This window comes from Chiloscyllium punctatum, chromosome 9 (assembly GCF_047496795.1).
Source record: "Chiloscyllium punctatum isolate Juve2018m chromosome 9, sChiPun1.3, whole genome shotgun sequence".
NCBI classification, from domain to species: Eukaryota; Metazoa; Chordata; class Chondrichthyes; order Orectolobiformes; family Hemiscylliidae; genus Chiloscyllium; species Chiloscyllium punctatum.
Window position 1 is genome coordinate 39,428,043 of NC_092747.1, and position 24,910 is coordinate 39,452,952.

Sequence of the window (24,910 nt, forward strand, 5' to 3'; positions counted from 1 at the left end):
AACAAGAGTGCTTTGTCCCTAATTCTATTGAGTTTAGTTAATGCTAGAGATCATCAAGGCCACAGTCAGTCAAATTTGTCTCACACTACAATCTTTTATTGTCTACTTTTGAACTATTGCTGTAGTGAGTTCAGGAGCTTACCTAACATGGTAGGATCCAAACTGAGCATCAGTGACCAAGAAGGACCATGAAATTATAGATTGTGGTTCATTTGAGATTCTGCTGCTATTAATGGCCTACAGCATTTCGTGGATACTCGTTCTTACTTGCTAGATCTTTTGAAGTCTGTCCCATTTAGCATAATCATGTCACACAACACAGTGGAGGGTATCCCCAATGTGACGACCGCACTTTGCCTTCACAAGGACTGTACAGTGATTAATTCTACAAATACTGCCATGGAAAGATGAAGGTTAGGGTTAGGGTTTACTACAGGTAGATTGGTAAGGATGATATTAAGTAGATTTTTCCCTTTTATTGGTTCCCTTACCATTTGCTGCAGGCTCAGTCTGGTTGCTTTGTCCTTGAGAACTTGACCACCTCGGTCAGCAGTGGTATGACTGGGCCACCTTTTGTGATGGACCTGAAGTTGCCCATCTAGAGAAACCTGCAATTCTTCCACCAAGTGCTGTTCAACATGGAGGAGTGATGACTCATCAGCCAAGATGGGGACAGTAGGTGGTAATGAGCAGAAGGTTTCCTTGCCCATGTTTGATCACATGCCATGAAACTTCATGGAATCTAGACCCCGTGTTGAGGACTCCCAGGGCAATTTCTTCCTAACTGTGTACAATTATGCTTCCACCTCTGGTCAATCTGTCCTGGCAATAGAACGGGACAAACCCAGAGATGGTGATGGTAGTGTCCAGGATGCTGTCTGTTAGGTATGATTTCATGAGTATGACTATATAAGTGGTACTAATCTGTGGTACAGCTTTCCCAATTTTGGCACAATATTTCAGATGTTGATGAGGAGAGGTTTGCAGTTTTGATACAGCTTTGCTTGTCATTTTCATTGCTGGTATCTAGATTGATGCCAGATGGTCTGTCCAGTTGTTCATTTTCTTCAAATTTTATAGTGGTTTGTAGGGCCATTTCAGAGGTACTTAAGAGTCAACCTCATTGCTGTGATTCTAGAGTTGGGTCTGGGCCAATCAAGGTAAGATCAGCAGATTTCATTCCTTGAAGGACATTAGTGAACCAAGTGGGTTTTATGACAATTGACAGTCACCATTAAACTAGCCTACAATTGCAATTTTTAAATTGAATCTTTATGAATAACACAACATTTGTTTTTAGTTCTAGTGTAGATTACTAGTCTAGCGACATTATCATTATACCACCAATTCCCCCTAATCATTTACAGTTTTCTCACTGCTGTAGATCTGATTCTTACCCTCCTATGCACTCCTCCATGCCAACTTCCTTTCATTAATTGCAGGGGATTAAAACTAGCTAAGAGATTTCTAAATTAGCATTTTCAGTTTACAATTTTTGACTAATCTGACGTTTATTTTAAACGTTCTCGGGTTTTGTTTCAACATTTCCATTCTTTTGGTTTAAGATGACACAAGCCAATAAAGTAGTAACATTGAAGCTTACATACAGATGATATTTCTAAATAACCTGATTTTACTTCGATGAAAAGATAAACTGGATTGTGTAATGTTTTACCTTTTTTATTTTCGCAGGGGATCATCACATGTGTCATGGTCCTGGCCAAATCATGTAATTAATGGAAATGAAAGACTGAGTATAATTAATTTTAACAGTGGGGTCAGAAATAGACCTTTCTGGAGTAACCTGACATTAAGCAAAACTCAGGCTAAAGACACAGGATACTATTACTGCAATAGCTCATCATCAAATGCTCGACAAAGAAAGACTGCACTCTATATATTTGTTAAAGGTAAGATAAACATCATAGTTGTTACTGGCTTAAAGGTCCCTTTTGTTTCTGTTAAGTTTACAATACCTTACATTCAATGTATACTTATTCTGTTAGAAATAAAATGTTTAAAAAATGACTAGGAGAAACAAGGAAACAAGTAAGTATGACACCGAATTTTAACATTTGACAAATTAACAGCATAGGGTATTGAGGTATTGGGCAAAATTTTCCACTTGAGGCAGGAAACAGGAAGTGGACATGTTTTAGGGGGTCAGAAACATCTCCACCAGAAATTTTACCTACTTCTGCAATTTTCCCAGGACTGAGCCCTCACATGGAGGTGGGTTTTCTAGCCAATTAAAGTCATGGGGGTACCATCACTTATGGAGATTATCACTGGCTGCTACTTGTAATGAGGGATAGAGTTTGTGCCAGGGCCTACCACTGCACAACATGGAGCCCAGATGGCACAGGGGAATTGGAGGTACAGCAGCAAGAGAGAAAGGAAGGTGGTCATCTTCTGGAGTGTGCCAGCCACCTTATTGAGCAGCAGAGATGTTGCTGTCTTGGGGCTGAAGGGATTTGCAGGGCACCAGCTGACTTACCTTGGTACTGAACTCTGCTATCTCTGAGCTGCGATGCCCAGTCATTTGTGATCATGCTGAATTCAAAGAATCACAAACTTGTGCCAATCTCCTGTCTCTGACTCATAACTTCCCACATTATTTAAATAGAAACAATCTAATGCCCTCTTGAATGTCTTAATTGAAACTGCCTTTATGATGCTTCCAAGCAGTGCACTCCATACACTTACTGCTTGCTATCTGAAAGTTTCCCTTCCTCACTTCACATTTGCTTCTTTTCTGAAAACATTTTAAAGCAATACCCTCTAGTCCTTGATCTGCATGAGTGTCTCCCCCTCCATTTTGTCCAAATTTCTCATGATTTTGAGTTGCATGGTATCCATGAGCAAATATCCATTTCTTGGGCGAGGTGATGCAAAAGATCCCTTAATTTCATAATTTCTTAAGGCTCCTCTAATGAGTCATGAACCCCCGCCCACAAGCAATCCTAACCAGATTTGCCATTCACATTTCCTGAATGTCTGGAAAAATGTAGTACCGTGAACTCTTAACTACAAACAAATAAGCCATTTAAATTTTAAAACTTATGTTTAGCTGCATTTGAACTCTTCCAGCCACTAGTCTATTGTCAACATCTCCACCAGAAATTTTATCTACTTCTGTAATTTTGAGAAGCATTTCACGCAGCCAGTTTGAGGTCAGGCAGTTGCTAAACTGTGACTGCCTAGCTGAAAATTTCAACACTTATCTTATTGGAATGGCAGCCAGTAATGGAATGACACCTTTAAATGAGCCTTAGTTGGTGATCTTACAGAAATGTTTTTCATAAGTCTTCTAATTCCGCACTTAATTGGGGCTGATATCAGAATGCTGTAGGGTCCCTACTATCTGATCAAATGCTCCCCCGCCACTTACTGACAAAGGGAGGGGCACTCTATTTTTCCAGGCGTTCAGGAAGTGTAAATAGCAAATCCAATTAGGATTGCTTGTTGACTTCTGGTGGGGGTAAACCCATGCAAAGGCACTTAGTGCATCAAGAAGAAGATGCACCGCATCCTTTACAAGGACATACCAGTTTGTGGCCAGTGACTACCTATGTTGAAAGTGGATAATGAAAAGAAAACACACTTGAGTATCTCTGACAAGGATTTTGTGAGACACCTAATTCATGAATATTATAACGTTACCAGCAGATCTTAAGCTTGAAAAATAGCTATGAATTCAATATTGATTTTGATTAAAAATAATCCCTCCAGGGTTTTCAATAGTGCTTGGGAAACAGAAGTTGGTTGAATTAGATTCATTAGTAGTTCTCTATTGTTTCCTGTGGCAGGACATTGTTTATTCAACTTCCCAAATTAGCTCCGTGAGGGCCACCGATCTGCTATTTTCCCAGATATAAAGTGCAAATTTTGAGTTTGTATTGTTTCTAAGCTCATAAATGACACCAAAGGTACCTTCAGTTTGGTGAGAAAGTGTCATGCATGTCTTAAACATTACTGTTCTTATCAATATGTATTTTTATTTTAATATTATGCAGTTACTGGCATTAAGGTAATGAAAACTTCTGTCCTTCTGGATAATTTGCAATCACTTTTATGTTTATTTATATTTATTAAATGCTGGACTTGTTTCGACTGCATTAAAATATGGTTTCACTGAATCAACAATGTGGTTAACAAATTTCCTCCTTTGTACTGAATCTGATCTAAATTGTCTATGGGACTTGCATAGGGTTTTTATCTTTAAATAAAAAGAAAATGATGTTCTGTCCTTTATTCCTCTTCTTTTCTGAATGCTCCTTGCTGGCCTATGGTTCCATATGTGTTCAATCATCTACTATAAATGTCTAAACCTTGCTAATGAAGAATGGTATCCCATTGATTGTAGTAAACACTCCAGCTATTTCTGATACTACCATCACCACATGTCCATGTATTTGTAATGGAAAGTGACAATGAGCTGAAATCTTTACCAATACTCCTTTCCTTAACTCCATAACAATAAAAAGTCAATTGCAACACACGAATAAGTACCTTGGTGGAAATCAATTACTTTAATGCAGACTGATGTTCTAATCCAGGATTTTCATGGTCTTCATGTATCAACTAATGACTGATTAAAAATTTGCGGCAATTGGGGGCTGTTTATTTTGTTTTAAATAAAGCTGTTTTCGAAAGTAAAGTAATGACCAATAGTGAATATTCTCATCTACTATTTAAATTTTCCCAAGGCCTAGCCCCTCCTCTATCTCTGTAATCTTCCACTCCCACAGCCCTCCAAGAATTCAGTTACCCCAGCTCAGCTCTGTTCTACATCCCAAACATTGTGGCAATGTCTTTAGCCATTTAAACTAAACTCTAATTTCCCTTTCTTAAACCTCTCTGTCTCTCCACCTCTTTCTCCTCCTTCAAAATCATCTTTAAAATATCCCTCTTTGAGCAAGCTTGTGCCAGTTTTTGTCTGATTAAGCCCATGTGAAGCATCTATCCATGTTAAAAGTGCTATACAAATGCAAGTTGATGTTACTTATTTGAATCATTATCCTCTAGGATGTAGGAACTTTCCCAGAGCAATACAGTGAGTTGTATTGTGTTAATAATTTTAACCACAGGAAACAGTACAGTTAAACCCAGCCCTATTTTCATCCATTGTTCCACATATGTATTTCTAACAGACATCATTGGATAACAATGATGAAGGAAACACTGATTGATTTTACCATAGTTTAAGAATATTGAAGACAATTACAATGTCTCCATTGCTGCCCTATTTGAGATCCGTAATCCAGGGATTAAAAACATCACTCAGTTGTAAATTATTTCAATTTAAACCAGCCTTAATAAAGTTTCAAAATAAATTAAAACAAAGTAACTTCTTCCATTTACACAAAAATAAGAATGATATCTACCTGCATTAATTATTTTCAGTTTCATTTTACTTTGTATACTTTGAATAGTACACTGAACTAATGGCTATGTATGGTGATCTGTTCCAGTTCTCAGCACTGATGGCTTTGAACTTAATGTAAGTAGCAGTCCCATAGCTTTGGTTGCTGGTGACACTATGTCTGTGTGCAGCAATATTCAGCAACTTTTCCTAATATTTCTCATGATCGCCACAATGAGATGGTGAGTTTCAGGAAACCACATGGCAATAATCTTTTGCGTGGAAGTAGCTCTTTTCTTCATCCCATACCATTTCTGAATGGTCCACAAGGGAGCAATTATTTTTGCTCCTTGCTAGTAGTCATTGAGGGTGTGTGTTATGTCACAAACATTTTTTAAAAAAAATTCAAGAATACAACATTCCTCAAACAAAAGGAAAACTCCAGCCCTCCTTCTAATTAAGAGGTTCTCAGAGCATCTTTTTCCTTTTGATTTTCTTCTTTGTGTGGGATCACGTCAATAGAAACATCTTACTCAAAATACACTAAAACGTTGTGAGACAACATCTGTCAGACAAATTTGGGAATTATCTGATTAGAACATGAACAGCATATTCCACAGCGAGAAAGATTAGACAGATGTGTAGCTTTGAATATTATTGGCATTCCATAGTTTAAGTTGCCACAATTGTGGTACCATGTGTTCCTAGTTTGGTTGAGAATTATGAAATTAACCAATTAAGCTGCAGTTTTTTTGCCTTGCTAAAGAGTGATTCAGGCTTTACACGATTGTATATCTTGTAAATAAAGCAATCATATGAAACAGTTTATTAGCAGCTTCTACTGTTGGAGAAGTTAAGATAAAGAAACCTCTTAGACAATTTCCCAAGACTGTGGTTGCAAATGGACAGTCTGCTCAAGATAAGGCATAAAGGGGAAAAAGCTGTACCAAACAAAAACACTTAAAAGCATTTTCTGTTTGTGGAGGGGAACAGAATAACAGCAGAGATGCTGAGTGTTTGGTTGGAAGCCTACGGGTGATTCTTAAACTTTAACCGGTGCATGTATGACAATGAGCAAACATCTGCACAAATTAGCAAATACTATTACCGAGAGCTTGTTTTTCTTGCTTGGCAGCAATTTTGACCCAACAACATAATTGAGGGCTAATATTTTCAGATTTCCATTAGCTATCTTTGTAGAATCACTGTATTCAAAGATACAAGGCATATATTGGGTGCTAAATTTCAGAATGTCCACCTCAGAACAAGCATATCATAGAACTGCGTATGCTTTTGCTCACATTTCATAACCTAATAATATTCCAGTATATTAGGCAAAGCAGTTATAAGATTACTCCTGTTATGAAGAAATAAATAGGTCATCAAAATTGCTTCATGTATATACCCCATTGTGCCAGTCGATGTACAACAGTATTATGTTCTATTCCTGGCACATGTTCTTATTGAAACTATAATGGAAATCAAATCTGATACCTACTTAGTATTTTCAGTAACAGGGAATTATTGAAATCATTGATAGAAGAAGTGTCTGTGTCAATGAGATTCACAAACATGGCAAGAGTAATGTCCATGAGAATTCACAATACATGTAAATGGTATGTTGAAAAACTACTTTAAAGATGTTCTTCACTCAACAGTAGTCATCTGCAAAATGAATATGTTGCAGATGTGGATTGTTTTAAAAACAAATGTCATATTTAGTGAAAAACATTGACACAAAAGCAAGCTTCAGCTTTTATTCTGATAGATCTTTGGAAGAAAGTCTTTTTAATTCTGTAAGTCAAGTTGTATACGCTTCCATGTGGACTTAAGTGAACTCTTAACTAGTTTGTGTTTGGGCTGGTAATTTTATGCATTGCAAAACCATTTCCTTAAGTTTCAGTTGAATAAAAATGTTGATTTCATTTCAGACAAACACAGTCCCTTTGTTGAGCAACACACAGATGTTCCCAAAGTCGTGTACATGACAGAAGGAAAGACACTAATTATACCATGCAGGGTCACAGCCCCAGATCTCACCGTCACTTTGAAAACAGTAGGTTGGATGCAGTATTTACATAGCATAGCTAACAACCAGAAGTACATCACTACCTCAAGCACTTATTCCATGAATTGTTTTCAAAATATATATTGGTGCTTATTAAAATTTATTTATTAAGCTGTTTAAGTGGTTTGGCGCGTGAAGAGCTCAGGACAAATGGCACAATTGGCTGAAAGACAAATTATGAAGCGTCAAAGTAATGCTAAAACAAAACTGAAAATTGTAACAAATTTCAATCATTTGGTTTGGTTACTTTCAGCTTTGTACACCAATTATACCGCCTACCGATTTCTATTTGATTTGGAAATCAGTTCTTAATTTTGAATGATCATTTAATTGTTTGAGTACTGATTTGTCTTTGCAACTTTTAAAATGTATATTCAACTGTTTACTGTTTAAGGAATGTTTTAAAAATAAGTTATGTTGTAAATTGTAAATTACTTATTATTAGTAGTCTTTGATTAGTTGAAAATGTTTTAATTTTTTGTCCTTAAATGTATTCTCTTCAAGATTGAACAAGTGTATTTTAGTTAAGGGATGTGTGAGTGTGCATGTGTACACATTGGTCATTACACCTCCTCATAAAAGCATTTTGTAGCTTTAATCCATTTTGAGCAAATGCAGTGCATGTATTTTTGAGACAAATGGGCCAATGTATTGAAAGATTCTAGCATTTAACTGTGACACCAAGTATGCCATTGGGTTGAATGTAAGGTCACTTGGGACAATTGTAGCTCTAAAGTTTCTCCTCAGTCATTTTGAAATGGCTCTCCCATCTCCATTCTTTTCAACCACAAATTTCTTCTGCTGTCTTTCCAATCTTCTCTTAGTTGTCCACTCACCTTGACTTGTGATTCTTCTTCCAGGTTAGTTAAGTCAATGATTTGAATATTATACTGGTGCCAAAAGATCTTCAGTTCAAATTCTGGCAAAGTTCTGTCATTCATTCTTCTGTGTCAGCTACAAGTAGCATCAGATCTTAGAAGATTCAGAGAACACAGAGACTTTGCAGCGTTTGTGATGAAGTGCTGCATTTGTGGCACAGTGCAGCATTTTAAATAGGGATCAGACCTGCATCGATATGAACATTCCATGAATGTTCCTCCTTTTTCTGATTCTTTCTGTTGTTTTCCCACCATCCACCACCTTTAACACCTAATTCAATTGTTTCACTGCCATCAAGAAGTTAAAGTAACAAAAGAAATCTTAAAAAAAGTAAGAAATCAGATGAAGAAATTTGAAGAAGAATTTGAATTCACATTGTATTTTAACACATCCTTGCAGTGCTTCTCATGCAGTAAATTGTTTTGTGATGCTATGACTGTCATCTAGCCAAACATTTTTACAATGAGGAAGGTAGGAAATGTAAGATTACCAGAGAAACAGTGGGAATAGAAGAAAAGAAAAACGCATAACTAAGTAGAAAGCAAGAGTGAAATTAATATAAATTTGAAATTAAAAAAAATCACCAATCAATAAAAATGAAGTGATATTTTTGATGCAGTTATTTATTCCTGGCCATATTAAGTAAATTTGAGTGAAAAACGTTTTGTACCTTTTAGTAATCTTAAACAATTAGTTTAATTAATCTCCATACAATTATTACTTAAACCAAATTTAAATTGCAGAGTTTGCCAGGCATACGGTTATAAAGTAAATTTATAACATACGCTGCAATGAACATCACTTTTTTGCAAATAATTTGAACATCAACAATCTTAAAGTGCATTTAAATCATCACCTTTTTTGCATATGTAAGTGTATTTATATGTTTTAAAAGGATATGTTAAAATCTTGGGTAATAGGTTGAAAGTATTTCCTATTAAGGAGCATAATCCACAAGGAGGAGTTTCCATATAATGCCCAAGTTGGCAGCAAAAAGTAGAGACAGTAGGTCTGTATCCTGTGTTGACAGGAAGTGAGTGAGATAGGACCATAGTCACAATTATTATATCCTACTCGAAGCATCCCTCCTGTCCCATCCTGTAGAACTCTTTACATGAGACAAGTCTATGCAATAACATTTGTTTCATATTGTTCTTTCCTTTTGCATCAAAGCACTTAGTTGGCAAAGACAACTTTATGGGACTTTATTTTTTTTTTGCCCCTCTTCCCATGAGAGCTACTTACCACAATGAAACTGCTTTCCGCTGAGAGGGTGGAATTCTCTGTTACGTAAACTTTTCTTTAACTGTCTTTTATGCCAGTCCCTGCTAAGTTAATAGAACCAGGATTATTACTTTAGGGAGGGGAAAATATAATGCTTGTTGCTGAAGTATCTGACCAAGCATTAAAAATCCTCAAGAGAGCGTTTTTTTTGTGGGTAGTGCATCTTGTTTGGTGGGAGAACATATGGGTGTGCTGAATGAGTATGGTCAGTATAGGCTCATGTTGTGTTATACAGCTTACCAGGTCCTTTAGCTGTTTATCACCCAAATTAAATATGTTAGATGAGGCCAGGTAAGTGTTCTTGAAATGTATCTTCCTATCAGTCTGATTCATTTGACAAACTGGTTCATTTTAGAATTAATTAAGAAAGTGTTTAATGCTTATTGTGCAAAGGAGAAAGTTGTTTTGCAGAATTTTGCCATGGAATTTATAACTTAAAAAAGCTTTCATTTAAATATAGGTTATCTAAAATAAAAGTTTGAATGCACTCACTGTTAAAATAATTAACTTAGAATTTTAGACAGACTTCTTATGTGTTATAAATCATGTTAAAGAACACCAGAATATTTTAATACATTCTGAGGTGACTTAAACAAAATATAAACTGCCAAATTGCTATCTTAAGCTTTGATTTCTGTCAACTGGAATCAAATGTGGAGGAATGGTCAAGATCACCTTGGCTACATAGAGCATTGCTTGTGTTTCAGTAAAGAAAGGTTAAAGACAAGGAACATTTCTCATTATATTCAAAGAGTGAGAAATACCTGTTTCATTACAGTTGAGAAAAAAAATGAGTGCATGAGCATCAACCTTTCTGCCTTTATTAGGGTGAAACCAAGGGGACTGAAAATGTAGCTGGATAAGGAAAATAGTGGATGACACATGGAAGATAAAAATGAAAGTATAGATAAGAATGGATAACATTGAATCATATGGGACATATAATTAGACGGCAATGTTTTATAACTGAAAACTTAAACAGGAAAATTAGATTCAAAAGAAATGGCTTGAAATAATTCAAATTAATCAAAAAGGCATATTTGTGCTATTTACAAAACAAAAGTTCAGGAATTTTGATCCACTTGTAGAATTAACTGGTTCTGTTGCAAACATTCAAAGACAAACAACAATCTTTCAGGAAATAAAATTGCATTTCCAGTGCATTTGAAATATGCCATACTCAATAAAATGATCATTTTGTATTTTCCTGCTAATTTTTCCTCAAAATATTATTGTACTTTAATATACCTCAAAAGATTTACACCATAGTAAAGAAATCTTCCATAAAATAAACAATTGTAAGTTGTATTTTGAAGTACAACCTAAAATTGAAGAGATCGGGAAAAGGACACACAGAAATTCTCTTCAGATAGATATTTGCCCAATGTGTGATTGCTGAACACTGGTAGTTTTCTTTTTATAGAGTAACTATACCCCTTTTGGATAACTTCCACAATGTATTAGTAGGCATCCGTAAAGGAGTGAAAATTTATTTAAATCGGCTTCCTAGGGTTTGATTATATAGTTAGCTGGTTTACAATGCAGACAGTGTTGGTTCAATTCCTTTCCTGGCTGAGGGAACCATGAAGGTCTTCTCAATCTTGTCTGAAGAGTGGCGACCCTCTGGTTAAACTCACTACCTTATTATCTCTCTCTCTAATGAGAGAACAGGTTTTGACCTACAGGGACAATGTTGATTTTCATTTTCATGCTATCAAACTGCTATACTGTTCAAAAATTATTGCTTTTGTCTACACAGAAATTAATGAAATTTGAGGCAATATTTTAGTCGCTTTTCCTTTTATCACAGAAATGTGCACGTCGATTTCTTCCTGCCCTGAGATAATTCACTGTATAATATAACTTCTGTCTTTTACTTTTAGAATTCTGAGCCCTTTACTGTTGATGGAAAGGAACTTATATGGGACAACAAACAAGGCTTTGTTATTCCCAAACCCATGTTCAAACATATTGGTCTGCTGACATGTGAAACCAGTGTGAATGGCAAGATATTTCGTTCTATTTATTTAACACATAGACAGGGTTAGTAGCTGCACTTCCCTTTTCTTATTAGCTAATATTATAAGAAGTCTATGTATATTCATTGTATTGTACTTTAATATCCACAAGACATACCTTTGCTGATGACTTAGCCACAAACGCTAATGTGCTAGACAATTAGCAGTGACATTGTAGAGTAACATATAGCACATAAAGAGACATTCTGCCTGTCAAACGTATGCCAGCTTTCCAATGGAGGATTCCAGTCAGTCTCATTCCCCTGGTTTATTCCTGTAACCCTAAACATTTCTTTCATTAAAGTGCCTATCCAATTTTCTGCTGAAATCATGGATTTGCTCTGCTTCCAGAAACTCTATGGGTAAAAAGTTCAAATTCATTATTGTTGTGTATGTAAAAAGATTTCTTCTTCACATTCCACTACATCTCTTTCCCAAAGCCTTGAATCCAGTTCTGAAAAAGTGTCAGTGGACCCGAAACATTAAATTTGCTTTTTCTCCACAGATGCTCAGATCTGCTGAGTTTCTCCAGTAATTTCTGTTTCTGTTTCAGATTTCCAGTATCTGCAGTTCTTTGTTTAATTTTACCTTCAATCTATGTCCCCCTATCCTGTGCCATCAGACATTGGAATATTTCTTCTTTATTTATCTTTTTCCAAACCTGTACTAATCTTGTACATCTCTATTAAATCTTCCCAATCTCTTTTGTTTCAAGACGAACAGTCTTAGCTTCTCAAACCTAACTTTGCAGTTAGCATCTCTCACCGCTGAAATCATTCTGGGAAATCTCTGTAAACTGTTGAGAACCTTTGCATCCATTCTAAAGTTGTTGACCAGAAATGGATGCAATATTTTAGTTGTAGTCTAATAAGACATTTATGAAGATTCACTGAAACTTCTCTGCTTTTTTTACTTAATGCCTATATATATGAAGCCCAAGATCTAAAGTGCTTTGCTGCCCACTCTGTCAATATATCCTTCAAAGATCAATTCATACACACCCTCATGCCCATCAGTTTCTGTATATTCTTTGGAACTATGTAATTAAGCCAATATTGCCCTACCCTATCCCTTATGCCAAAATACATAATCTCACATTTCTGTGTTAAAGTTCATTTTCCATTTGCCTATCCATTCTGATAGCGCACTTTTTCATTGCTGCAGTGGATTAATATGATCCTTATTATTTGCCTCTCTTCCAAATTTGATATCACAAACAAATTTTGAAGCTTTGCCATATCTACTCATATTGATACATCAAAGACTTTCAGAATATTAACACATCTCTCCTCTTTTATGATGTTTCCTCTGTTCCTTTTTCCCCTTCACCTATGTAACTTAATAGCTGATAAGTTTTTTTTATTCGTCATTTCTGCGGTACTGCTCATGAATTGTGCATCTGTGGGTAGAATTGGACTACAAGTCATGAGAAGCAGTAATAGGGATAGGCAGTTTGGCCCCTTGATGTACACTGACATCCAATTTAACTTGAAAGGTTGCCTCACATTGCATTCCAAGTGCTAAAATTAGAAGCAATTGTCTGCTGGACAGGACAACACTAAAGAAGATATTTTTAAACATTTCAGTAGTGTACTTTTTGAAATTATGATTGCAAAATTCATAAATTTCATTACCTATAGTGCACCTGACTTGTTAATCAGGTTATATGTTTGTCAAATATGTTACAAAGATATTCGTTTTCACAGACAGATGGTAGTGCTCTCACCCTAAGTTTTAATGACTCACATGAATTGTAAACATTCCTGAATAATTTCACAACTTTCTGAATATTATCATCGATACTGTTGTGACGTCTTTAGGGAGATTGGGTTTACAGCAAGATTACAGTGTTAAAGAAATGGAAATTCAGACTAAGTCGAGATTTTTAAAGATCTATGTCTGTGGGATTTGAAATATATATTCTTCAGAACAGCAAGGAATCAATGATAGCAGTTTCTTGATTTTGACACTTACTTGCTGGTAGGACACTGAAGGTTTCTGTCAATTTTAAAGTCAGAGAGTCACAGAGTCATACAGCATGGAAACAGACCAGTCCATGCCGACCATAATCCCAAACTAAACTAGTCTCACCTGTCTGCTCTTGGCCCATATCCCTCCAAACATTTATTATTCATGTACTTTTCCAAATGAATTTTAAATGTTGTAATTGTACCCACATCCATCACTTTCTCTGGAAGTTCATTCTGTGTGAAATAATTGCCCCTCATGCCTTTTTAAAATCTTTCTCCTCTCACCTTAAAAACAAGCCCCAGTCTTGAAATCTCCCACTCTGCAAAAAAAGACATTTGCCATTCACCTTATCTATGCCCCTCATGATTTTATAAACTTCTATATGGTAACCACTCAACCTCCTATCCTCCTGTGAAAAAAGTACCAGTCTATACAGCCTCTCCTTATAACTCAAACCTTCCATTGCTGGCAACATCCTGGTAAGTCTTTCCTGAACCCTCTCCAACTTAATAATGTCCTCCCTATAAAAGGGCGACCAGAACTGGACACAATGCTCCAGGGGACGTCTCACCAACATCCTGCACAATCTCAACATAATATCCGAAGTCCTATACTTAAAGGTCTGAGCAATTAAGGCAAACATACTAAATATCTTCTTAACCACCCTGTCCATCTGTGATTGTAATGACAACAACTGCTGATTGCTTTACCATCTCTGTTATGCACAACATTTTGGAATAAATTAGTAGTAGAAATGAAACCACTAATCATTCTGAGAAATTGGATTTAGATTTTGGGGAATGCCCCTAAACAACCCATGATTCAATCAGTAATCCTCCTTTTATGGTGAATAAAACTAGGGATGTAGGTGAAGAAAAAGAGATCTTTCTGACACAAATGAGGAGAATTTATTTTTCTCAAAGAGTCACAAGAGTATGAAATTCTCTTCAACAGAAGAAAATAAAGGATAGTTTCTTAAATTTATTCAAGCCTTATTTTGATAGATTTTGACAGTCAAAAGTGTAGGAGGTTATGAGGTGCAGTCTGAAAAATGGAGATGAGACTAGAACCAGATTAGCAATGATTTTATTGAACTGTGGATTGTGCTGGAATGGCTAAATAGCCTACTCCTGCTCTTATTTTCCTAAGTTCCTATAATTTATTAAGTAATACATTTTGAAAAAATCTTATTTTGTTGTAATATGCAGAGCAGAAGAGCTATTCTGTTGTTTTCCTCCAATCAACACTTTTCTCCTGTAGAAGCTGATGAGGCACTGTACAATGTTCAGTTATGGAGAGAAAGTCCATTCTATATACATTATAATGGAGGTGAACCCCTCTGTTAATTAAAACAAACACTCAAAAAAGCTCAATTCCGCTTGTAATCTGTTAAAATAGAACTCCCAAATTCCACTAGTTAAAGAAAAAACATCAATTTTTTTAAACTCTAAAAGTGAACATTAAACAACTATTCACAACTCTAAGCCCCCCCCCCACTTTCTCTTAACTGTTTATTACCTGCTTCCAACTCTATAACAATATGCTGTTCCAATAAAGCACTTATTACAATTACATCAACTTAATTTTAAAACCACACAGCTGCTGTTTTCTTCTGTCTCCCCTCCTGCAGCTGAGGATCTCCCTGGGTTGTCATCTTTCTTTTTACAGCAAGTATGTTTCATATGAAACGGTATCTTTGGTAGAGAGTCATTCCTAATTTCTTGGTAAGCAAGATGTTAGATCTCCAGGTATTTCTGTCTCGATGGCAGTTGCTCTGTCTGATCAATTTTCAAAAGATCCACATTTTATACCCCCATCAACATCAGATCGTCTCATTGGTTGGATGTTGGCAAAATAATAAATTCAAATTTGATTAGTCTTAGTATTCTGGGACTTAGTTTGAACTGATTGGTTAAATTTGAATTTTTGTCAAAACAGCAACCAAAACTTAGGTATCCATTTCACAGCTAAATGTTACATATTTTCAATTTTCCAATACACTCTGAACCTGCCTTCTAGTCATATACACAGGTGCTTGTAAGCTCTCAGTTCAGAGCAGCATTCATGCTCTCGTAAAGGTACAGTACACATCTTCATCTTCATAACAGTGCACAGAGATTGTTATGATTTGACAACACAAGTTATGCTATCAATAAGTAGACAAATCTGCAGTTTAGTAGAAAGTGAAAACTGTTGCATATCACAATGGGAAGTGATGCGGTACTTACCAGTTACTGATGTAGTATTCAGTTAACTTATAGAATGATAGAACAAAATTGTTTGTATACAGAGGAATATGAAGTAATACATGAACTATGTATGATATCCAATGCCAAAGCTTGTTTTACAATGTTACAATATTAATTATATTTTATCATTGTTTAAAATACAGTCAATAGCATCAAGAATGTACAGCTCAACGTGACCAATCCAGTCAAGATGCTGAGTGGAAAAACACTTGTAATCAAGTGCACAGTGACAGCAAAACTGAATTCAAGAGTTGAAATTGTTTGGGATTTCCCTGGCAAAGTAAGTTTCTTAAGCAGGATATATACTTCAAAGGCATTGAAAGACACAGTCTAGTTGATAATTCAGCCTTTGTTTCTGGATGTGTCTTTTGCCCTTCAGAATTACCAGGAAATGTTGAAAGATGTTGTACTTAAAGATCAAAAGTATGATTGTATAATTTAGATCGGCAGAGAGCCAGGAAACTGAAAAGATATTGCAATCCCTTTAATTTTACTTTTAAAATCTTTTACACAGTGACATTTCTCCATAGCTTTAAAAGCAAAACAAAACTCAGCCATATATATATATATATATATAAAATAACTTTTTAGATAAGTTTAAATAAAGAGAAATTTAAATACTGATCATTGTTTGCACATCTCTATTGTTATGGAGCAGACCTCAAAACAACAAGGAAACAGCCTAGATCCTAACTTTTATCTTATTTAGAGGCAAGTGTGAGGCACTGTATTCCAGATGTGATTTGGTTTGTCAAATCATTATGAGTTAAACAAAATACACTTTTTTTTCTTACATGCCAGGTAAAATACAAACCAGAGAATAGGAATTGGCATGACTTTAACTCTACCAAAATACTTAACAAAATAATATATTATTTAACAACTACTCAACAATTGTTCCAATATAGCAGCAACCCAATAACCTTGGCAAAGGCAAAATCAGTAAAATAGATTTCCGTCACTTGCTATCTTCTCCAGTCCAGGAAAAGGAATGCCAATGGAATGAATCTAGCAGCATAGACAGAACTCAAGCTTTTGCAGCAGCAGAGAGAGAGCAGGTTCAACACCAAAACCCCAACTTCTACAACTGAAAACAAAACTAAAACCATTGATCTGTCTGAGCCTGACTCCACCCACTCATGTCATTTTCTCTACTTTTCAAAAAAATCTAAAGCTAGTTCCTCTGCTTTTCATGGAGCAAACACCTTGGCATTAGATTTACAATACCTCACTTCAAAAGAACCAGGAGAGACATATCCATCTTAAAGGCACAAACCATTGCATTATTATTAACAGTGTAAGCTGAAATGTTTTGTTCTTATCCTTTTCAATAGGAAACTATTCTTGAAAATAAAATTATTTAAAGTGCAGACTTTTTAAACTGAGTTCAACTTCCAGACACATAATAAGAACATATGTATATATTTAGAGATTTTAAATTCTGTTTTATAGCCCTTGCTTTACTGTAAAGACCTCCTCAATTGTTAGAAATCTACCTTGTACTAGACATTGAGTACATTATTTTGTAATGATCCATAGCACAATATTTTCTTTCAACTCATTCATCAAAGAGACTCAGGTAAACACACTGCAACACCGGATGCATTTTGGGAAAGTTACTAAGATGTTATTAATCACCTTCTCATTGATAAAATATCAAGAAAGTACATATTATTGCTGTAAAAATTAGGGAAGCATTATTCACACATTTTATTACTCAAATGGGAAGCTACATAATGAATAGTCAACATCACAAATAAGTTATTTGGTTAATTCTGTGTAAAACATGCTACAAGAATTTTTTTAAAGTTTTGTTTTCATTTTAGGAACTAGGTTGTATGCAAATCATTGCAAGTTGCCTGATTCAATCATGAAATTCATATTTTCTCCTCTCCCTGTTGAAATGGACGTGCAGAGCATTATTAAATATCCCACAGGAAAAAAAGTCTTATGTTCTGTACCCCATTGAGTGTAGCAAATTGCAGTCTTTGTGCTCTGGAAAAATCTACCACCTCATGAAATGTATATTTAATTAAACAAAATCCATACTAGGTCAAAAGTACTATACTACATTACCCTGTATTACAAAGGAAATGTAATTTTTTTTCAGGAACAGTGTTACATTCCTTTAGTTTGTTACTTGATCCTTTGAATAAATAATCTATTGTTGTCTTTAATGCTGCTGGATAACAATTGTTTCTGATTTGTATTTATAATGACTTTTCTTGGAAATAGTATTAGTTCCATCTTGTCTTATAATTAACATTTTGTTACAATGAGAATTGATGGTTATAATACAGATTCAACACCATCTGTTCTATAAATGGTTACAATTATTCTCTTTAAAGTCCAGAATTACTCATTGATTTTTCTTTTCATTATGGGATCTAAACATTCCACCTTAGGCTGACAAGTAGCAAATAACATTTCCATCACATAAGTGCCGAACAATGACCAGCTTCAACAAGAAAGAATCCAACATCTTCACTTGATGTTTAATTACATTATCACAACTGAATTCACCACCATCAACATCCTCTTGATTATCTTTATCCATAAAACCCATCTAGATCAGCCACATAAATGTTGTAGCAACAAAAGCATGCTAGTGATTAGAAATTCTGCAATGAATACCTCTTCTTCTGACTCCCCGAACTCTCTCCATCGTCTACAAGGCACACGTTATCAGTGTGATGGAATACTTCCATTTGCTTTGATGCATGCAGCTCCAGTAATACTCATGAAGCTTGATTCCATCTCAAATAAAGCTGTTCACTTTATCAGCATTCCATCAAAACCCTTTTAACAGGAACAGGAGCACATGCAGGTCACTCAGAACCTTTCCCACCATTCAGCAAGGTCACGAGTGATCTGAATCCTTCCCCTTCCCATCTACTCGCAATAATCTTTCACACCCCTGCTAACCAAGAACCTAGCTACCTCTATCATAAAAATACCCAAATGCTTGCTACCACTACCTTCTAAAGAAGAAAGTTCCAAAGACTCTCCAAGAAAACTTCTATTTATCTCTGTCTAAAGTGGGCTAACCCTTCCAATGACCTCTGGTATCAGATTCTCCCAGAACAGAAAATGTCCTCTCTACATTTGTCCTATCAAGACCCTTCAGGATGTTTCAATTAGGTGGCTTCTTACTCTTTCATAGTCCAAAGGATATAAACCTCTTCTCTCCAACCTTTCCTGATCAAACAACCGGTCTATTTGAGGTATTAGTCTGGTTAACTTTCCTAAACTGTTTCCAACACATTTATATACTTTCTTAAATAAGGTGACCAATACTAGATTAGATTAGATATTAGATTAGATTAGATATTAGAGATTAGATTAGATTCGATTCGATTCCCTACAGTGTGGAAACTGGCCCTTTGGCCCAACCAGTCCACACCCACCCTCCGAAGAGTAACTCACTCAGACCCATTTCCCTCTGACTCATGCACCTAACACTATGGGCAATTTAGCATGGCTAATTCACCTAACCTGCACACCTTTGGACTGTGGGAGGAAACCGGAGCACCCGGAGGAAACCCACGGGGAGAATGTGCAAACTTCCACAAGTGGCTTCTTGCCTTTGTTGTTTCACATCTCTACTCCAACTACTTATCCGTCCTGGTTTCCTGAACTTGGATCATCCCATGTTATTGTACTAATGCAATAATTTAATAAATGTAGCCACTTCTCCATGTTTTCCTCATTTCCGGATCTTCCTAAATGTGAGGTACCTTTTTAATATTCAGCACCCAATCTTGTGTAATCCTGCAAATCACAAGTTTCTAAACCTGCAACCTCTACCCCTTTGCATGGGATTGTCCTTGCAAATACCCCTTCACTTCACCCACACTCCTAACTTGGAATGCTGTTTCAGTTCTCTGATTCTCACTAAGTCAAAATCTTTGAAATTCTTCACAAATAGCTCCATACTGTATATACAACACACTGCAACAATCAAAGCAAGTTTACTGGAATGACTTTCAAGTGCAATTCAGTATGAATAGTCAGAACTGACCTTGTCAGTGACATCCATGTTCCATTACTGAAAATAATACAAAATTTGCATAGTCTTACTTGATGACTCAGTTCAGAAACATGTGGCAAACTATGACACTGAACTGTGTATTGGATCAATGGAAAATGCTCAGTTATCTGTCCTCAGATGAGTATTAATGAAAATATTGGAATTATCTTCAACCCAAACTAAAACAGTGAAAAGTCAAATTTACTACTTCTGAACCCTAACCAGTCAGCATTTGCAATTAGCATTAACAAGTTTGATTGAGGAACTGGGCCAGCACTTATGCCCCATTGACAATTATTGTAAAAGTTAAATGAAATGACATCACTGGTTGAAATTACAATTTTAATTATTTCTGTTTCTTCCAGGAAAGTAGAAATGCATCTATAACCACTAGAATTGACCAGACAGACCCTAGAATAAATACTTTTTACAGCACATTTGTTATAGACAATGTTCTTACATTTGATAAGGGGAACTACATATGTCAAGTGAAAAGTGGGGACACTATGAAAAAAAGGAAAGCAACAGTCAATGTTTATGGTAAGAAATCGTCAGATAAAATCAGTATTCTAAGTAAAAGTATTCATTTATCCATTAGTCCTCGAATACCTTCCTTCTTGTGCTTTAAATGCTACACACATGTAATCGTGTTATGTAAGTCAGCAAACATGATGTCTGCAAGGGTGCTGGGTATATTTACTTGCTGATGTTTGACGTACTCAAGACAGTGTAAACTGCAATTCCAAGAGCATTTTGAAAGAAACCTTTCCATTTTCTGTGTTTAAATTAATTTTAGAGAGTATTTAGATTAGATTTAGCCTGATTGTCAAATATGCAAATTACTTTCCTCATTATTATAGGGCAATTTTTAATGTTATAGGAAACAAGCAAATCTTCCTTCAGAATAAATGCATGTGAAATTCTACTCCCTGATGACATAAATTTCTAAAACTTATAAGAAACTAGAATGAAAAGATAATAATTTACAATTAAATGCTAACAACATTTGTACATTAGTTTGATATGAATAGGTCTTTTTGCTTTTCTTTAATAATGTGACTTATGGTATTAAAAAACCACACTGATCTTTGCAGCCTATATAATTACTACTGCTTTATACAGCAGCCAATTTGCAGACCACAAGGTTCCACAAATGCCATGCATACAAATGACCAGTTAATCTATTTTGGCTTGTGCTTGTTGAAGGATAGAAGCTCTCCAAGATGCTAAGAGAAATACCCACCTCTTATTTGGACAGCATCATGTGATTGTATTGTTGCCTGAACAAACAGACAGCTTTTCCAATTAATGTTAGAGTTTTTATGGCACATCCAAAAGTTGACATATCAGACCGTGGCTTAGTGTTTTGCACTGTTGCCTCACAGGTCCTGGATTCAATTCCAGCCCTGGGTGACTGTCTGTGTGGAGTTTACACGTTCTCCCTGTGTCTGTGTTAATTTCCTCTGAGTGCTCAGGTTTCCTCCCACAGTGCAAAGATGTGCTGGTTAGGTGAATTGGTCATGCTAAATTGCCCATAGTGCCCAGGGATGTATAGGCTAAGTGGATTAGCCATGGGAAAAATCAGGGTTACAGGGATAGGATACGGGTCTGGGTGGGATGTTTTCGCAGGGGCAGTGTGGACTTGATGGGCTGAATGGCCTGCTTCTATACTGGAGAGATCCTATAAAAGTGGGGCTCCCATTCAATAATAAAGTTGTCTATTAGGCATTCTATAGTCCAGAAAAGAAATTTAAATAATAGGAGGAGCTATAGTAATATTTTTTGACAATATACCAGACATATGATGTGAAACAATGAGTGTTAATGCAATATCGCATCTGGTAAATATTTTTAATGTATTTAAAAGTGTAGACTTTGCATTTTTGGTACAGGTAATGATCCCTATTTAATTAACAAACCCTTTATTTAATCATTATTTTATGAAGTCTGTTACCGCTACAAAATCGTTTGGTTCTAGTTTCTGTTTTGAAGAAACACAAGTAAATTCTCAGGTATACGTCAAGGTTTACAGATATTCTGCAATGTAACTTCTATTAACACATAAAACCAACACTTCTTTTCTTTGTACTTTTGTCTTAAACTGATTACAGCAGAATTTGAAATCCATGTTACCAGCATTTGGTAATACATGAATATAGGATAGTCATCATTACACATCATAAATCATGTAAATTACTTCTTAAAGGAACTGTTACTATTTGCATTCCTTGTTTATTCTTCTCCAAATAGCAAAACCATTTATTAATGCCAGATGTCGGAAATCATGCATTGCGGATGTTCTTGCTGGGCAGGGAGCCTATCGTTTTCCAGTAAAAGTCAAAGCATTTCCACCACCAGAGGTTTTATGGTAAGATTAAAATTAACAAACTAATTTGGAAACTGACCACAAGAAATATTGCCTAAAGGGAGCTAATTGTCTTTACATGACTATGCCACTGAATCAGACATGGGGACTGGAGGCAAAACAGTTTGTAGAATTGAAAGTCTGTAATTCACAATGCAATGTTGCAATGCAAAATCTTAAACTTACTCATGCCAGGCGTGGGTGGGAAATTTCCGACAGCTAAATACAGGGTCTGTGCTTTGCATTCTTGCTTTGGTATTGGTGTGTTACTGTGCAGTTGCAGCTGGAGATGCTCTGACAACATACATTGTGTGTTTATTTTGTTCTCTGAAGCTCCAGATAATGATAATGGAGGCTCCATCATACAAATGCCCAGGCCATGTTTTGAATGTTCCCAGGCTGGGACTCAAAACCAGCACATCTGGCTTAGAGGAAAGACTGTTACCCTCTGCCTCTTTGTATTACTGCCTACTATTTTACTATTTTGAATCACTTTGAGAAGACACAAGAAAAGTGTTTGAGGGAAGTGGTAAAAAATGATGAGTACTTAAATATAAACAAAATGTGCTTTATTGTTGTTAGAATCTGATTGGTATTTAATATCTGCCAAAACTAAACTTAAATTGGGATTCCCGATCAAAGATAAGGAAAGATGTACTGAAAGAGCACAGTGTATTGCATTCATTGTGTTGGAGCTGAGGAAAATATGCTATAAGACCCTTGAAATGTTTTAACTTCAATCTTTTGCAACAATGTCTATGTGGGTTTCCTCCAGGTGTTCCAGATTCCTCCCACAGTCTAAAGATGTACAGGTTAGGTGAATTGGCCATGCTAAAAGTTGCCCTGTAATCTCCAGGGATATCCAAGTTCACACTGGGTTATGGGGATGGGATGGGGTGATGGATCTGGGTAGGACACTCTTTGGAGAATTGGTGTGGACTTAATGGGATGAATGGCCTTTTTTTGCACTCTAGAGATACTATATGTTGTCTAACATACTAATTAACGTACTATTGAATATATACACAGTTTGTTATATATTATCAGAAACAATGTATGTTAGAATGTGATGTAATAGTTAGAGAGGTGTTGATCTAGAGTTAACACATATATGAAGAATTGCCCTACAATCTTGTTATTATTCAATAAAGAACCATTTATTTAGTTTATCAATCATTCTTGGTATGTTTATTTGTGTTAAGAACAAATAATACAACAATCCCCATATCCTTTGATTCCACTAGCACCCAAAACCTATTGCTCTCGCTTGAATATACTCAACAATTGAGCATCTGCAACTCCCCAGCATAGGTAATTCCAAAGATTGTTTATCTTCATCTCAGTCTCAAATGGTCAACCCCTTGTTCAGAGTCTGTGATCCCCAGTTCATGATGTCCCAGATAGAAGAACCAACTCCTGCCAAACCATTAAGAATTTTATACAGCTTAATAAAATTAGCTCTTATTTGGGTTTGGCATTTATTTTTATTCTTTAATGTGATATGGATATTTTGGGCAAGGCCAGTATTTGTTACCCATTGCTAATTGCCCTTGTGCTCATTTGGTTTACTGGGCTATTTCAGAGGACAGTTATGAGCCAATCACATTGCTGTGGACCTGGCCAGACCAGGGAAGGATGACAGATTTCCTTCTGTGAAAAACATTAGTGAGGCAAGTGGGGTTTACAGCATTCAGTATTTCTGACATTAGCTTTTGATTTCAGATTTATTAATTGAATCTAAAATCCACAAGCTCCCATGTGGGACTTGAACCAATATCCTTTGAGAACTTGCCAGGGCCTCTGGATTACTAGTTCAGTTTTGTACCACGATGTCACTATCTCCCTATGATAAGGTTTCACCTGGAATTCTACAAATTAAACTATACAAATTTGTGCGAAATGCTGGGGAGTGGGTTTAAAATTGGGAACGTTCAGTCAGAAGTTTGGATTGAAGTTTTAATATCAGATTGTGGGAAAGTATTGAGCAGGATGCCTGAAGGCTTTGTGTTAAGATCAATACTGTTTGCAATTTATAAAAGTGAAGTAAGGTTTAAAGATAATGCAAACTAGTTGAATTTGCTTATGATTCCAATCTCTGAAATGCTTCAGAGATATCTAGAAACTACTTAATAACAATGATTTTGCAAGCAAATCTCAAGATTTGGTAATTGTCTTACCCTGTTGCTTTACTTGTAAACTGAAGGGTCTGTTTCCATGCTGTACATCTCTATGACTCTACTCAATCTAAATATGTTAGCGAATCAAACTATTGGTGACAAAACTTATTGCAGAAGCTATGATGTTTTACAAAAAGGAGGAAAAATTAGATGACTTTGTTTTGTAACTGACATCTGAATAGTTAATTAAGAAGCTAGTTAATGAAAACGTTAGCTTGCTTTCTCTCCATGGATGCAGCCTGATCCACTGTGATTCCCAGCATACTTTTTTCAGTATAGTTACCAATATCTGCAGTAATTTGCTCCAAGTTAGTTAATGAAGTCCATGTGCTGTGGTATTATGGGTCTATCATTACCTTCCCAGGGTAATTAAGGATGGGCGGTAATTAAGGATGGGCATTAATTGTTGGCCCAGTGAATGACATCCACATACTGTGAATGAATTTTTAAAAAAAATTTGAAAGAGGCCTCTGAGTCCTACTGGTTTGAAATTACCTAACTAGT

General features: G+C 35.8%; 1 protein-coding gene across 2 annotated transcripts in view; it reads left to right on the plus strand.

The window, feature by feature from the left end:
* The window catches only part of flt1 (fms related receptor tyrosine kinase 1), a 207,279-nt gene that overhangs the window by 42,534 nt on the left and 139,835 nt on the right, over positions 1-24,910 (plus strand). For both annotated transcript variants that reach the window (XM_072577287.1, XM_072577286.1), the window contains exons 3-8: positions 1,693-1,910; positions 7,297-7,421; positions 11,480-11,639; positions 15,978-16,114; positions 20,230-20,404; positions 22,115-22,232. In XM_072577287.1, the coding sequence (XP_072433388.1) occupies positions 1,693-1,910; positions 7,297-7,421; positions 11,480-11,639; positions 15,978-16,114; positions 20,230-20,404; positions 22,115-22,232 (933 nt within the window). The remainder of the gene's footprint in view (positions 1-1,692; positions 1,911-7,296; positions 7,422-11,479; positions 11,640-15,977; positions 16,115-20,229; positions 20,405-22,114; positions 22,233-24,910) is intronic.